General features: G+C 42.0%; 1 protein-coding gene across 4 annotated transcripts in view; it reads right to left on the minus strand.

Moving 5' to 3' along the window:
* Positions 1 to 7,665: 7,665 nt before the first annotated feature.
* The window catches only part of ZMYND11 (zinc finger MYND-type containing 11), an 89,494-nt gene continuing 81,511 nt past the window's right edge, over positions 7,666 to 15,648 (minus strand). For all 4 annotated transcript variants that reach the window (XM_056519544.1, XM_056519541.1, XM_056519543.1 and 1 more), the window contains one exon: positions 7,666 to 13,041. In XM_056519544.1, coding sequence (XP_056375519.1) covers positions 12,919 to 13,041 — 123 coding nt within the window. In that variant the 3' untranslated portion in view covers positions 7,666 to 12,918. The remainder of the gene's footprint in view (positions 13,042 to 15,648) is intronic.

Raw genomic sequence — 15,648 nt, forward strand, 5'->3', positions numbered from 1 at the left:
AATCCCCCTCACATTATATAATAAATCCCCCCTCACATTATATAATGAATCCCCCCTCACATTATATAATGAATCCCCCCCACACTATATAATGAATCCCCCCCCACACTATATAATAAATCCCCCCTCACACTATATAATAAATCCCCCCTCACATTATATAATAAATCCCCCACACCCACATTATATAATAAATCCCCCCTCACATTATATAATAAATCCCCCCTCACATTATATAATAAATTTCCCCCACACCATATAATAAATCCCCCCTCACATTATATAATAAATCCCCCCACCCCCACACTATATAATAAATCCCCCCTCACATTATATAATAAATCCCCCCCACACTATATAATAAATCCCCCCTCACGTTATATAATAAATCCCCCCCACACTATATAATAAATCCCCCCCACACTATATAATAAATCCCCCCTCATATTATATAATAAATCCCCACTCACATTATATAATAAATCCCCCCCACACCATATAATAAATCCCCCCTCACATTATATAATAAATCCCCCCTCACATTATATAATAAATCCCCCACACCCACACTATATAATTAATCCCCCCTCACATTATATAATTAATCCCCCCTCACATTATATAATGAATCCCCCCCTCACATTATATAATGAATCCCCCCCACCCCCCACACTATATAATTAATCCCCCCTCACATTATATAATGAATCCCCCCACACTATATAATAAATCCCCCCTCACATTATATAATAAATCCCCCCCCACACCATATAATAAATCCCCCCTCACATTATATAATAAATCCCCCCACCCCCACACTATATAATAAATCCCTCCTCACATTATATAATAAATCCCCCCCACACTATATAATAAATCCCCCCTCACGTTATATAATAAATCCCCCCCACACTATATAATAAATCCCCCCTCATATTATATAATAAATCCCCACTCACATTATATAATAAATCCCCCCCACACCATATAATAAATCCCCCCTCACATTATATAATGAATCCCCCACACCCACACTATATAATGAATCCCCCCCCACACTATATAATAAATCCCCCCTCACATTATATAATAAATCCCCCACACCCACACTATATAATTAATCCCCCCTCACATTATATAATTAATCCCCCCTCACATTATATAATGAATCCCCCCCCTCACATTATATAATGAATCCCCCCTCACATTATATAATGAATCCCTCCCACCCCCCACACTATGTAATTAATCCCCCCTCACATTATATAATGAATCCCCCCACACTATATAATAAATCCCCCCTCACATTATATAATAAATCCCCCCTCACATTATATAATAAATCCCCCCTCACATTATATAATAAATCCCCCCCACCCCCACACTATATAATTAATCCCCCCCCACATTATATAATAAATCCCCCCCACCCCCACACTATATAATAAATCCCCCCTCACATTATATAATAAATCCCCCCCACACTATATAATAAATCCCCCCTCACATTATATAATAACTCCCCCCCCACCCCACACACACACACTATATAATAAATACCCCCCCACACACACACGCACGCACACTATATAATAAATACCCCCCCCCCACACACACGCACGCACACTATATAATAAATACCCCCCACACACACACATTATACATACTCACATATCCGGCGGTGGGTCCCCTGCTGTGGACTGGATCCTGGAAGCGGCCGTGTGGGGACTGAGAGGAGCGGGAGACTCTCTCTGCTCCGCTACTCTCTATGATGCCGCCCGTGACGTCGCACGTCACGTCACGTGACCATCTCCCAGACAGCCATTGCGGTACTGGCTGCCTGGGGATGAGTGACGACGGCGGCGAACATAAAAAGGTAGCTTGCGGCGCAAACCCGCCCCCCCCGGACCCTCTCCTTCCCCCTGGGCCCCCTCCCACTAACATTTTGGCCGGGCCCCTGACACCTGGCCCGCCAGCCTTTATCAGCTTTATCAGGGCCCATGGGGCAAAAGGGGCGAGCTGCTTTTGGGCCCCCAGGAATTACAGGGCCCGGGGCAGCTGCCCCTTTTGCTCCACGGCCGCGGTGATTAGGGTGTGCCTGGGCACACCTGGCACACCCTGTGCGCACGCCTATGGGCATGACAGTGTGACTGTCATATTAGACTGACATTACTGTCATTAGAAACTACTTTTTTTTTCAATTTAATACTTCCTCAAAAACTAAGCATTTTCCTAATATACTTCATAATAATTTGATTGCTACAGATGTGGTGAAAAAAGGGATTATATAGTAAAGCATCAATCTTTTGTCGATGAAACTAAGCTTTGCAAAGTGATTAACACAATAAAGGACAGTGCATTGTGTAAAGTAGTTAACACAATAGAGGACAGTGCACTGTTACAAATGGATCTGGATAGGTCGGAGGATTGGGCTGGAAAGTGGCAGATGAGGTTCAACACTGATAATGTTATGTACATGAAATGGATAAAAACAGGCTGGGAATATTAAATGGGAAAATACTGGGGATGACTGACATAGAAAAGGACTTAGAAGTTTATGTTAACAGTAGCAAAATGAGCAAAAATGAGCCGACCGGAACCACTACGCCAGTGATAGGTTAGGGACCCACTCTGAATAGGTGGCCTGGTACTTTTTGATCAAAATGTATATACTAACAACCTGTTAGTGTTTGAATTTATGCTGAGAAGCAAGTAGATCAAAATATAAACTGTGGATGTTCAGCTGTGTTTTTGTTTCTCTATTTTTGTTTTACACTTGTAGTCTCTCCCCTCATCCATAGCCAACACTCCACTCCACCCATTTGGCCCAGGCGTTTTTAATTATTATTAATTATCATATGGGTTTCATCCTAGCACTCTCCCAGCCCTCTGGCAGGGAGCATGATAGGTGTTCACAGTGTTGTGGTGCTCTGTGACGGCCATTGTTACTGTGATGCTTTGTCTGTGAGGTGGGGTGGCCCAGAGCCGTGGGGAGCAGTGGGGCTGCCTGGTCACTGGGTCATTCCCCCCTGTGGGCTTGGTGTCGCGGAGGCGGTGGTCGCCACCTGGCGCTACACAAGTGTTAGATTAGGGACCCACTCTGACTAGGTGGCCTTCACGTGGCGAGTGGGCTTGTACTTTTTGATCAAAATGTATACTAACAACCTGTTAGTTTTTGAAATTATGCTGAGAAGCAAGTAGATCAAAATACAAATGGTGGATGTGCGGCTGTGTTTCCCTAATTTTGTTTTACATTTGGAGTCACTATCTGAATTTGGTCGGCTCATTCAAATGGGTCCGGCTGGGGTACGGGAGCGCCCAGTTTTCATAGCCTCCAGCCGGATCCGGTGACCGTGTTAACGAATCGTGGTGTAAATGCACCCTAATAAGGGGAAGGAGAACACTACATTTCAGTTATTTAGTTTAGAAAAAAAGATGGCTTAGGGGCGACCTAATAACTACAGTATGTATAAATATATTAGGGGACCTTCTCCAAGGTGTTGAGCAGGAAGGACATCTCAGCTCATACATGTCTGTATCTGCTATTTAGCTTCACTTTTCATTTTCTATTGCATCAAGATTTCATGAATCCGTAAAGATGAATAAACAAAGATTATGAAGAAAACCATCTGTACCGTTACTACCCAGCTGGGTCTCAGATATCATGAATGAGTTGGTATCAGACTCATAAAGGTTTTTTCCCTTCCTCTGGATCAGCGCAATAGGGATATAGGTTGATTTTGATGGATCTGATCTTTTTTTAACCTTATAAACTATGTAACTATATGACACCTTCCTCTGGCAGACAGTCCTGAAATCTCACTGCTCTTACAGTAAGGAATCCCTGTCTCTATTGATTTGGAAACCTTTTTTTTCATTGCACGTAATGGATGTTCTCCTGTGTTAGAAGATACTAGAACATGGTGGTAATATCCAGTTTTTGTGTGGGCTTCCTGACTTTAACCTGATGGCAAATGTTGGGAAAAGAAGGATGTGGCAATGTTTGATTTTTACATTGAAATTTGTTCCCATAGGATATAGTCACTGCCATTCCACTCTCCATTGAAAAAATATATATATTTTGGAGTTGGAAGAAGTAGCTATGAGCAAAAAAAATAAAAATAAATCTTTAATCTGACAGCTATAACTTATGTATGTATGTATGTATGTATGTGCTCATATCCTTTTGGTGTCAAACACAAGTGCATGATATGGGCCTTAGAGTTCATCAAGTTCTCACTGAGCACCACATGAGTTTTCACACAGAAAGGTTTTCTACCTACACTTTGTAGTCTGGATCTCACAGATTACTCCTCCTGCCCTGTGGAGACATCTCAAGATAATTTTGAGTGTAAAAAACCAAACAATTTTGTTTATAAAAATGGTGGAAGCCACATGATTATGGCAAACACACTGTAAACACTGTACATATCCTAATGCAATGAGATATATTAGTCCAACTATACAGGAAAAAGTTCTGGCATATGAAGGGTGTCCTGCCTCTATGGCTGGTTCATTGTGAGAATTCCTGATGGAAGCGTGAAGGAGATATGGTGCCAGCAATACAGACAGGTGCTACATTCACATCATGTTTCTTGGCATATGCTGTCGCCTTCAAACATTTGTGAAACAATGGGTCATTCTAAGAGCCCTCTGAATAGCCTGTTTCTGTATTAGGAGCCATCTCTGCAGCAAGTCAGTAAGCTGGTGAAATTTCTTTCATCCTAGACCTTCCATGATCAGCTGTGAGTGGTATTATTGAAAATGGACATGTTTGGGGACCACAGCAACTCTGCCACAACCTTATCTGTCATAAAAATCAGCACAAAAACTGTGCCCTGCCAGGAGTTTCATGACATGAATTTCCATGGCCGAGCAGATGCATACAAGCCTTACATAACCAAGCAATGGATGGAGTGATGTATAGTACAACCCCCCCCTTGACTCTGGAGCAGAGGAAAGATGTTTTGTGGAGTGACAATTCATACTTATCTGGCAGTCTGATGGACAAGTCTGGGTGTGGTGACTACCAACTACTGCATTGTGCCAACTGTTAAGATCGGGGGAGGAACACAAATCCTGTGGAGTGGTTTTTAGAAGTTGGCCTATACCTGTAAGTTCCAATAAAGAAAATCTTTAGCATTACATTTGTATGCTTCCATCTAGAGATAAGCGAAGTTACAGTGATTTGATTCGTCACGAACCTCGCGGCTCGGCGTTTGCTTAATTTAGCCTGCATAAATGAGTTCAGCTTTCAGGTGCTCCGGTGGGCTGGAAAAGGTGGATATAGTCCTAGTAGACTCTCTCCTAGGACTGTATACACCTTTTCCAGCCCACTGGAGCGCCTGAAAGCTGAACTAATTTATGCAGGCTAAAGTCAGCAACCGCCGAGCCGAGAAGTTCATGACGAATCGAATTAGTGTAACTTCGCTCATCTCTACTTCCAACTTTAAAGAAAGAGTCTGGGTTTGGCCCTTCAGTTCTAGCATGACAAACCAAAGTCTATAAAGGTGTGGTTGGGGGAGTTTTGTGTGAAAGAACTTGACTGGTTGCAGAGCCCTGACCTCAACCCCATGGAACACCTTTGGGATGAACTACAAAGGGGATTGCAAGTGAAGGCCTCTTGTCCAATTCCAGTGCCTGACCTCAAAATTACTCTTTTGAATGGGCAAAAATTTCCAAACACACTCCCAAATTCTTTACTACTCGTTATAGCAGCTATAAAAAGAGATGTACAATTGAAAGAAAAAACTTTGACAGGTACAACCAAACATGCTGTGTAGGTGTCAGGTGTATGTATCCAATCAGATGTGACACCAGGTGATATAACGAAGAGAGCCCCAGTAACGTCTCCTTTCTTTGGTGTGAGTAAGTAGAAGATGAAGTTGTAACCAGGAACAATAGGAAGTAGAAATCCAGTCCCGAATTTGAAGAAAAGAAAAACGTAGGAGAAATTCCATTCTTAAAAGAGTTTAATCCATCAGAGTGATGAGTTGTAGAGTTGTCATCCAAAAGGAGTAAGGAACTGGAACGTCGTCATCATGGAGAAACCTAGAAGGCTAAATAAACATAGAGATATATATCAGGGTAGGGTTATGGGAGGGATATTATTCGCCTCCTGTCGTTAATAAAATCCATATTTTCCGTAACAAACGTTAGGAAAATCATAAATTTTATGTCAGACTAGGAGGCTCATACGAAAACATATATTCAAGAATAGAAAAGGTTTAGAATTAGAGTATAGACATGGAAACGTGAGGTTCATGGCGGAAGTAAAAAAGATCTAAAAGTAGTTTCTGAAGACCAATTAGCGGCTTTTAAGATATCGGAAAGGGAGCCGCCTGAGACAGCAGTTTTTGTAGAAATAGCGCTTCGAACAGTGGGGGCACCAAATAAAGATATATCAATGCCAGCTAGAGCCATCGTGGTTCTAATCCATCTGGCTAAGGTAGATGAGGAAACTGGAAATTGAGATGAGGATGGAGAACGTAGGGAAGAGGTTTTCCGTTCATAAGCCTGTAAGCAGGATAGTATGTATAAGTCAGGGCGGTTAGGAAAATATGAATGAAGGGAAGTCTTGGTATGTCTACATATTTAAAAATGGGGAAAAAGTCCTACGAGATATGTCTAAGCATGAACATCAGAGACTCTCTTGATGGAAATTAGACAAAGAAGCATTGTAAGTTTAAAAGATGAAATTTTTTGAGAAAGAGTATCGTTGTCTGTCCAAGAAGAAAGAGAACCAAGGAAACATCCCAGGTGGAAATATATTTTGGACGTGGAGGTCTTTTAAAGCGAATGCCTTTAAGAAGTTTACAAATTAAGTGACGGAGTGTGAGGAGAACGCGAGTACAAGATTGGCAGTTGAGGGGAAGTCTCACGAGAAGCGGGAGTATGCGCGCGAAAATCGGAGCTGCGCAGAGAAAGTAATGGCGTCGGAGATACACGGAGTGTGAGGACTCGGGAGCGAGTAGGTACCAGAATATAATTAAATAATATAATGTATGGAGAGAGAGTCGGAGAGACTTAAGAGGAGAGAAAGGGTAAGCGGGAAGAATATAAAATAATATGCGTAAAACGGAGAATAGATAAGGATATGAAAGGGTAATGCAAATAAAGGGAATGCGCAAATAGGAGGATGTGAATAAATTTAAACATGAATTAAGGGAATAAGTATAAAAGGACAAAATTTCACAGTATACTGATATAACTTAACTCTCCTGACGAGCAGCAAAGAAAGGAGACGTTACTAGGGCTCTCTTCCTTATATCACCTGGTGTCACATCTGATTGGATACATACACCTGACACCTATACAGCACGTTTGGTTGTACCTGTTTAAGTTTTTTCTTTCAATTGTACATCTCATTCTATAGCTGCTATAACGAGTAGTCGGACATAAAATCCATATTAACACCTATGAATGAAGAATGGGATGCCCTAAAAGCTCCTATAGGTGTACTGTGTAGATGCCCACATACTTTTTGCCTGTTAAATGCTACCTATACAGTATGCCTTCCTAAACCATCCTCTAGAAGAGAATGCAGACAAGGGCATTGAAAGTCCTTGAATTTTATCACAATGAGCTGCACTGAACAGTCTCCTGTAAAGAATACAAGACTGCATGGAGGAACCCCAGAGAAAAGTCATTTCATCCACACCATGGTTTGATTTTAAATACATTTATTAACAAATGTTAACACATATTGCTAGTAAGAGCAGCTTACAAAATGGCAGAATGTGTCAAAGAACTAGACCAGCCACAATGGATAATTACAATGTGCAGAGTGGCCAAGCTTAACATCTTAGTACAGCTTAAGAAACAGAAGTGAATTCAGTTTTGTAGTAACTGTCTCAAAACATTTTTCTTTTTTGTCATTTTTCTTTTTTTACTTTAACTTACAACATATACAAAACCAGGCCACAATCTTTAATTGATTTTTTTTTTATAGTTTTCACACAGATTTGACTCTGCAATGTGCAACCATGTCAAAAGACACAGGAAAAGAAGCCCAAATAACACAAGTCTCAATCTCATGCAGATAACCATTATATTGTATGTTTCTTGGAATGATATTACATCAATGTATTTTTATTTATTTTTTCACAATACACTTTCATTCATAGGTCTGGATCGATACTGCAGATATTGTATATAAGTATCTGTTCTGCCAGGATTGTACCATAGCCCATTACAGCAGTGGAGTGGTTTATCTCGTATGGATGGACTGAGGAAGATGATGTTGTCATCTTAAGAAAGTGCAGTCACGTCATGCTGACTTTATGTATGAAGCTGAATGTTAACAAAAAAATAAAACCACACTGTGGGAGTATATGTAAAATCGATAGACTACCGATAGATTCATTGTCTCCCGCAGTAACCAGAATATGGCTGTTCATTAACTCTCAGCCATTCATCAGTATTCACAAGTGCTCCCCGGGTGACATTTTCCACTGCCATATTCTAATCACTTGCAATAAATAGCAAAGATCTAAATAAATATTTACAAATCTTCCTCAATATTCTTTCCTCCGATTAGCTAGCGCATTAGGTTTCTCTACATTCCTGCTCAGAATCCTCATATAAAACAGAACAAAAACAAGAAACAAAACAAAACACGAACTTCCTTTCACACACAGAACATACGATGAATTAAAATACAATGATAATAAAAAGTGGCTGATGATGTTGTTTATTAAAACAACCCCCCTCTCCCAACGTGAAAGATTTATAGGTGAAAAAAAACAATAAAACATTATTTCAACTAGTGCTGGGCGGTATGCCGGTTCATACTGAATACCGGTGTGTTTTTTCTTTTCGATATGATTTTTTTCACATACCGCAATACCGTTTCCATAGCAATCAACTCCAATGCGCGGTGGCGTAGAGAAACGTCCGGACGCACAGCGTCTCTGGGAAGTGTAGTCAGAGCCGCACTGAACTGACTGTGAGGAGCTGGGAGGGGACTACAACTTCCGGCGGGCACGTGACTTCTGGGCGGGCGCAGGAAACTAGAGCAGAGCTCGAGCAGAACTGAAGACATGGAGGAGAGTTACTGGACGACCTGACCATACCCCAGGTACCATGGTGAGGACCCCCGACCACCAGAAAAATAGAGCAGAACTGCAGAGACGTGGAGGAGAGTTACTAGGCAACCTGACCGAGACCCCGGATACCATGGTGAGGACCCCCAACCATCTGACACTATACTAAGGACCCCCCCCGTTAAACACAGTAAAACCGCCAAAATTTTGAAAAATACTGTGATATACATTTTTGGTCATACCACCCAGCACTAATTTCAACTATCGATCCATTCCTATGGTTAATGCTCTGAAGATGTTGTAAAAACTGATATTTTACAAGAGAACTGGCATGCATTACTCTTTACTGTGTGGAGGAAGCGTCGGCTCCTCAGAGATCCTGACAGTAATTGCTGTGTATCTGACTGTAGACATCAGGGGCCCCAACATCAAGGCAGCTCCTACCTGTTTATAGCAGGTTGGGAATGAACTAAAAATGCACAAAAATACATCATATAGCTTCCTGATCGGTTCAGCATCCCTCTGACTAATCCTAGGTAATTCATACCTGCGCACAAATATTTTACTTTTTATTGTTCCAATGCATCTACATTGAAAAAACTAAATGACTTCATTAAAAAAAAAATCCTATTGTTTTGGGTCTATTGTTTTGTCTATGCAGGTCGCTGTATCTCCATGGTTACAGACTACAAATACATCCCTGTGTAGTCTGATCCCGTAAAGTCATACTTCCCTCCTAGCTGTCCCCTACTTCTTACTAATATATTTTTGGTAGGTTCCTAAAAAATAGGGGACAGATAGATGCTAGTATGACTGCAGAATCAGACAACACAAAGCGGTTACCATGGAGACATATAGGCCCAGCATTTGAAGTAAAATGTGCCCATATTATATTATAACATAGAACACTTACTAAAGCATCTGGAAAATCATTGACACTTAGACCAGCAAAACCACAAGTGCCAATGATCTATCAGATCCTAAAAAGTGCTTGTTTTTATTTATTTTTTGTTATGACAAGAACCCCTTAAGCATCTGGTAGATCTCAGATGCTTAGGTGGTGATTTTGCTAAGTGGATGCTTTAGCTAAGGTCGCATGATAGATGAGAGTTAAAGGTGTTGTCCAGCAAAAAAATAAAAAATGTGTATGTTTTATGAAAAAAAAAAAAGTTTTTTTTAAAGCAACATTATTGGCCATCCTACACAGATCTTCCATATTAACTGAGCTGTCTGGCTTGTAGCTCTGATGCCAAGTCACACACTCTGAATGCAGTCTGCTCCAGTCCCTTCTCCCTGCTCAAGACAAGTCCGGTGATGTGAAGGGGGAACTCATACTACTGGCCATTAGATTTAGGATTACTTCTATAAGACAGCATTGAGCCTATTCTGACAGAAACTAATGTGACAAAAAAGGCTTCCTGCTGCATTATCTAAAGGGGTCATAAAACTAATGAGCAGTAATATGAGCCACCCCCTTGACATCAATGGCCTCCTTCCAAGCAGACAGGAAAGGAGAGCAGGGAAGGAACAGACTGCATGCACAGAATGTGACGTGACAGCTTTAAACCAGACAACTCAGCTCATATGGAAGATCTGTGCACTATGACTAGTAACACTATATTAGTAAGCTGTGTTATTATAATTGCTGACACCATGCACAGGCTGTTTCTTTCACGGGACAACCCCTTTAAAGATTATCTAAATGCTAAAGTCATTGTTTTATGCTGCAACAAACTTTCCATACATTTTCTTCATTTCTTACAGCCGAGTCCTGCACATTAGAGAGAGATTTGTGCAAAGAGAAAGTAAGTTTCTAGACACAATGGTCTCTATAAGAGCTGTGGACACAAAATTGTAGATTTTTTATAAAGAATTTAAGAAAGATAATTTCTTTATAGTTGTAGATACATTAAAGGGCTTATCTAGGAATTGAAAAACAGAGCTAATTTCTTTTAAAAACTACTTCCCGTTTGTCTCCAGGTTGGGTGTGGCTTTGCAGCTCCATTCCATTGCAGTTAATAGAGCCAAGTTGTAATATGTAAAGCCACACACAACCTGGGGACAGACCGGAAGCGTTAAAAAAAAAAAAGTGCTCTGTTTTTCGATTCCTGAATAACCCATTTAAAGGGGGGGGGGGTCAAGATTACAAAAACATAATTGCTTTGTTTGTTTTTCCAGAAACAGCACCAAACCTGTCCAAGACTATTTATTGACATGAAGCTCAGTTTCATATTAGACATGGACATGTATGGCGCTGTTCTCTCTCTGGAGGAAAGCAGCCATGCTTGTATAATCCTTGATCCCTTGAAACAATAAAAAGAACTAGCTGCATAGGTGACCTGCAGTTTAACCAAGAGTTGCCTACAGAATGATTATCGGTTTTAATGTCTCCATACTATGGCGTAGGCCTCCTAGTAAAATTTACATTGTAATTTGTTGCAAAATCAGCTACTACCTATGACACATTGATGCACATTCTGATTGTATTAGCTTACATGGCAGTAGTGCCCTGATCATGTGCATGCTTAGTGTGACATGAAAGATTAAAAACCTGCAACACTAGAAATCCAATACAGAAAGCTACATAAGTAAATCACATTTTCTACTTATGAAGCCCCGGTATATTCAGGACGTCAATCAAAGATTCCCAGAGCAAGGTGACCCCCGATTAACGCCCCTAGGTGACAATCGTGCATGCCTAGCATTTCTGTGAACAGGTGAACTATTTCTAAGGTACAATAACAGCACACGCGAGCGCTCAATAAACCCTGTAAGAAGTTGTCCAAGGGTGATTCTTGGGATGAATTGTCTCTTTTTAGTGTGCCTCCATAGGACTATGAACTGTGCAAATTGTAAAAGTAACGCCTATGAACTAAGAGAAGATTACCAGTATTTAAAACTATGCAATCAAAGTTAATATATTTCATTTCTTTATAAAAGTTTATATATTGAAAATAAGTAATGAACAAACATGGGATATATTTTTACAAATAAAATAGGCAAGAAAAAAAAAACATTTCTTGCTTTGTATGAACCCTGTTCCCAAAAATCTTAAAACCCCCTGGTACAGAACAACTAAAATATCATAATGCCTTTCAAAGTAGAAGGAACGTAATGACACAAGCTTGGCAGGTTTCAGACGTGAGGCTTTTTTTTCTACTTAAAAAGGTAGTAATATATCCCCCCCCCCCTCCCTTTAGGTTTTCTTTACATTCACAGCTCCACCAAGAACTGACTGGCACCACACATTTGGCTCAATGTGAATTGATCTTTGCTATCAGCTAAATTTGTGGTCCAGGGTTACTCCATGAGACCAAATTAGGGTGCCTTTTTTCCCTCTGCTTCTATAGGGGGGAGATTAAGACCTGTCGCTTGGCTGACACATATTTGTTAAAAATTACTTTAAAACATTAAAACGTTTAAAAAACTCAAAATGCCTTAAACCTGAAATGCAAATTCGACTAGCAAAAAACTACTGTGTATTAGCCAAAATATTTCAATATGAATGTAAAACGCACTTCCAACTTCTCACGTGTTAGTACGGGAAGGAACGACGTCTAACCTCGGCTGTTTTCAGAAGAGATGTCATGCACTTATCAGAAATAAAAACACACTGCGGGATCCTCTGGCAGCAAACAGGTTAGAGACTGAATACAAGCACACGGAGGATTGTGCCAAATATTTCTGCTGTGGAGTAAAGAGTTCGGCACTTCAGTACAGGAGTTGTGTCATATCTTCCAGTACTGGGCGAACTACGGGCTGCTTTGGAAATGGTATAAGGATAGTAAGCGAGAACGGCATCTTGGATATTAAAAACAAAACACAGAGTTTGAGGAGAGATATGAAGAAAACAACACAAGAGGGAGGGAAGGATTCATCTTTTCCTGCGACAGGTTCTCTTGTGTTCAGCGTGCCAGTGTTCCTGCTGGCACTTAATGGAGCAGTAAGAGGTGTTCCAGCAGCAGTGGTACATTGCCTCCTCTTCACAGTTGTAGCACTGTAGGAAAGAAACACAGTCACACCGTTATAGGTCTTATAGGCTAAAAACAATACAATGACAAAAGAGTTAAAGGGGTACTCCGGTGGAATTATTATTATTTTTTTTTAATCAACTGGTGCCAGAAAGTTAAACAGATTTGTAAATTACTTCTATTAAAAAATCTGTACCCTTCCAGTGCTCCTTAGCAGCTGTATGCTACAGAGGAAATTCTTTTCATTTTGAATTTCTTTTTTGTCTTGACCACAGTGCTCTCTGCTGACACCTGATGCCCGTATCAGGAACTGTCCAGAGCAGTCCTCATAGCAAACCTATGCTGCTCTGGGCTGTTCATGACACGGGCATAAGGTGTCAGCAGAGAGCACTGTGGACAAGACAAAAAAGAAATTTGAAAAGAAAAGAATTTCCTCTGTAGCATACAGCTGCTAAAAAGTACTGGAAGGGTAAAGATTTTTTAATAGAAGTCATTTACAAATCTGACATCAGTTCATTTAAAAAAAAAAATAAAAGGTTTCCACCGGAGTACCCCTTTAAGTTGGCACAAACATGGGTTGACCAAACCTGATGATTTTGACAGGAACCCCTGACCATGTAATGTATATGATGGCCTCTTAAAGGGGAACTCCACCCCTAGACATCTTATCCTCTATTTAATAGGGGATAAGATGTCTGATTGGGGGGGGGGGTCCTGCTGCTGAGGACCCCCGCGATCTCCCTGCTGCATCACGGTCATGCCCCGCTCGTGACGTCACAGCCACGCCCCCTCAATGCAAGTCTATGGGAGGGGGCAAGTCTATGGGAGGGCGGCCGCCACGCCCCCTCCCACAGACTTGCATTGAGGGGGTGTGGCCATGACATCACGAGCGGGGCATGACCGTGACATCACTAGCCTCCGCTCTGCAGCGCCAGTCATCCGGTACAGAGCAAAGTTCCCTCTGTGCATCGGATGTCTGGGGTGCCGCAGCCGAGATCAAGGGGGTCCCCAGTGGCAGGACAGACATCTTATTCCCTATCCTTTGGATGTCTAGGGGTGGAGTACCCCTTTAAGGGTATGTTCACACTACAGAATCTCCACACAGAATTCCACTAAGGAATTCAGTGGGGAGATTCCGCTGCACTTATCTAACACTGGGGTGAATGGGACTTGTCGTGACCCATTCACATCAAAATTTCAGCAGTGCAGAATTCATCTGCGGACATTCACCCGCTGAAAGAAACATGCACAGTACATTCTTTTGGTACAATTACGCACAGACTGCATTGCCATTAATGGTGAGGGCGCGGGTCCGCACGGTCCTAACACCAATTAATTTTGCTAGTGGCTGTTCGGGTGGAGTCTTCAACAGGGAATATCTCCAGGGGGAAATTTCATAGTGTGAACATAATTGACATTGCCCAAGCTTTCTTCCCTCTCCATATTCAGAGCACATGCACACTCACCTAAGCTGGGAGTTCATGTGTATAAGGAAATCAGGAGTGATAGCTGTTAGACAAACAATTTTATCTTTTGTGCATTTCTATCTTACAGGGGTATTGTGGCCATTAACACTACTTTAAAGGATAAAGGATAAGTTTATGATCAAGGAATTCTGACTGGTGGAACTCCCCACAATCTCTACAATAGGATTTCGAGTCCCCTGAAGTAATGGAGTGCCGGTTTTGTGTGTGCAATGCCGATCCATTAATTATACAGTGATCCCTCAACATACGATGGTAATTCGTTCCAAATGAACCATCATTACTTGACTTTATCGTATGTTGAGGGATCCGTGCAATAATAATATAGAAAGTTATACTCACGTGTCCCTCTGCCGCTCTGGACCGTCACCGCTGCCCTGGATCGTCGCTCTTTATCGCCGTCATCACGTCCCTGGGGTGTCCCCACCTCTCCAGACTGTCACCGCTGCCCTGGATCGTCGCTCTTTATCGCCGTCATCACGTCCCCGGGGTGTCCCCACCTCTCCAGACTGTCACCGCTGCCCTGGATCGTCGCTCTTTATCGCCGACATCACATCCCCGGGGTGTCCCCACCTCTCCAGACCGTCACCGCTGCCCTGGATCGTCGCTCTCCATCACGCGCGGTGACGTGATGACGATGAAGGAGAGGGAAGGCCATGCAGCGGAGCATGAAGAGGACAGTCTGGAGCAGCGGGGACAGGTGAGTGACACTGAACAGAGCACACGGGGCACCGTAAACGGCTATCCAGCGGAAGCTGAAGAAGTCTGCGCTGCCGGATAGCTTTTTATGCGATGGCCTCGACATACAAAAGCATCGTATGTTGATGCTGCCTTCAACATGCAATGGCCTCTGAGAGACCATCGTATGGTGAAATGATCGTATGTCGGGGCCATCGTAGGTCAGGGGGTCACTGTATATGGAGCAGCAGTACGTTATGGATGCTCCATTCTAATGGGACACAGGACCCTGGTTTTTGAGATTGTTGGGGGGCCAGCAGTTGGATCCCCAATAATTATACATCTCCTATCTTGTGGATAAATGTAAATGGCCAGAATGTCACTTCAAGATCCAGACAAATCCATTGTACCCAGGGGTAACACATACTCTCGGGGCCCATAGTGCTGTCAGGTCAAACGGTTACCTAAAAT

Source organism: Hyla sarda, chromosome 5 (genome assembly GCF_029499605.1).
Source record: "Hyla sarda isolate aHylSar1 chromosome 5, aHylSar1.hap1, whole genome shotgun sequence".
In the NCBI taxonomy this organism is placed as follows: domain Eukaryota; kingdom Metazoa; phylum Chordata; class Amphibia; order Anura; family Hylidae; genus Hyla; species Hyla sarda.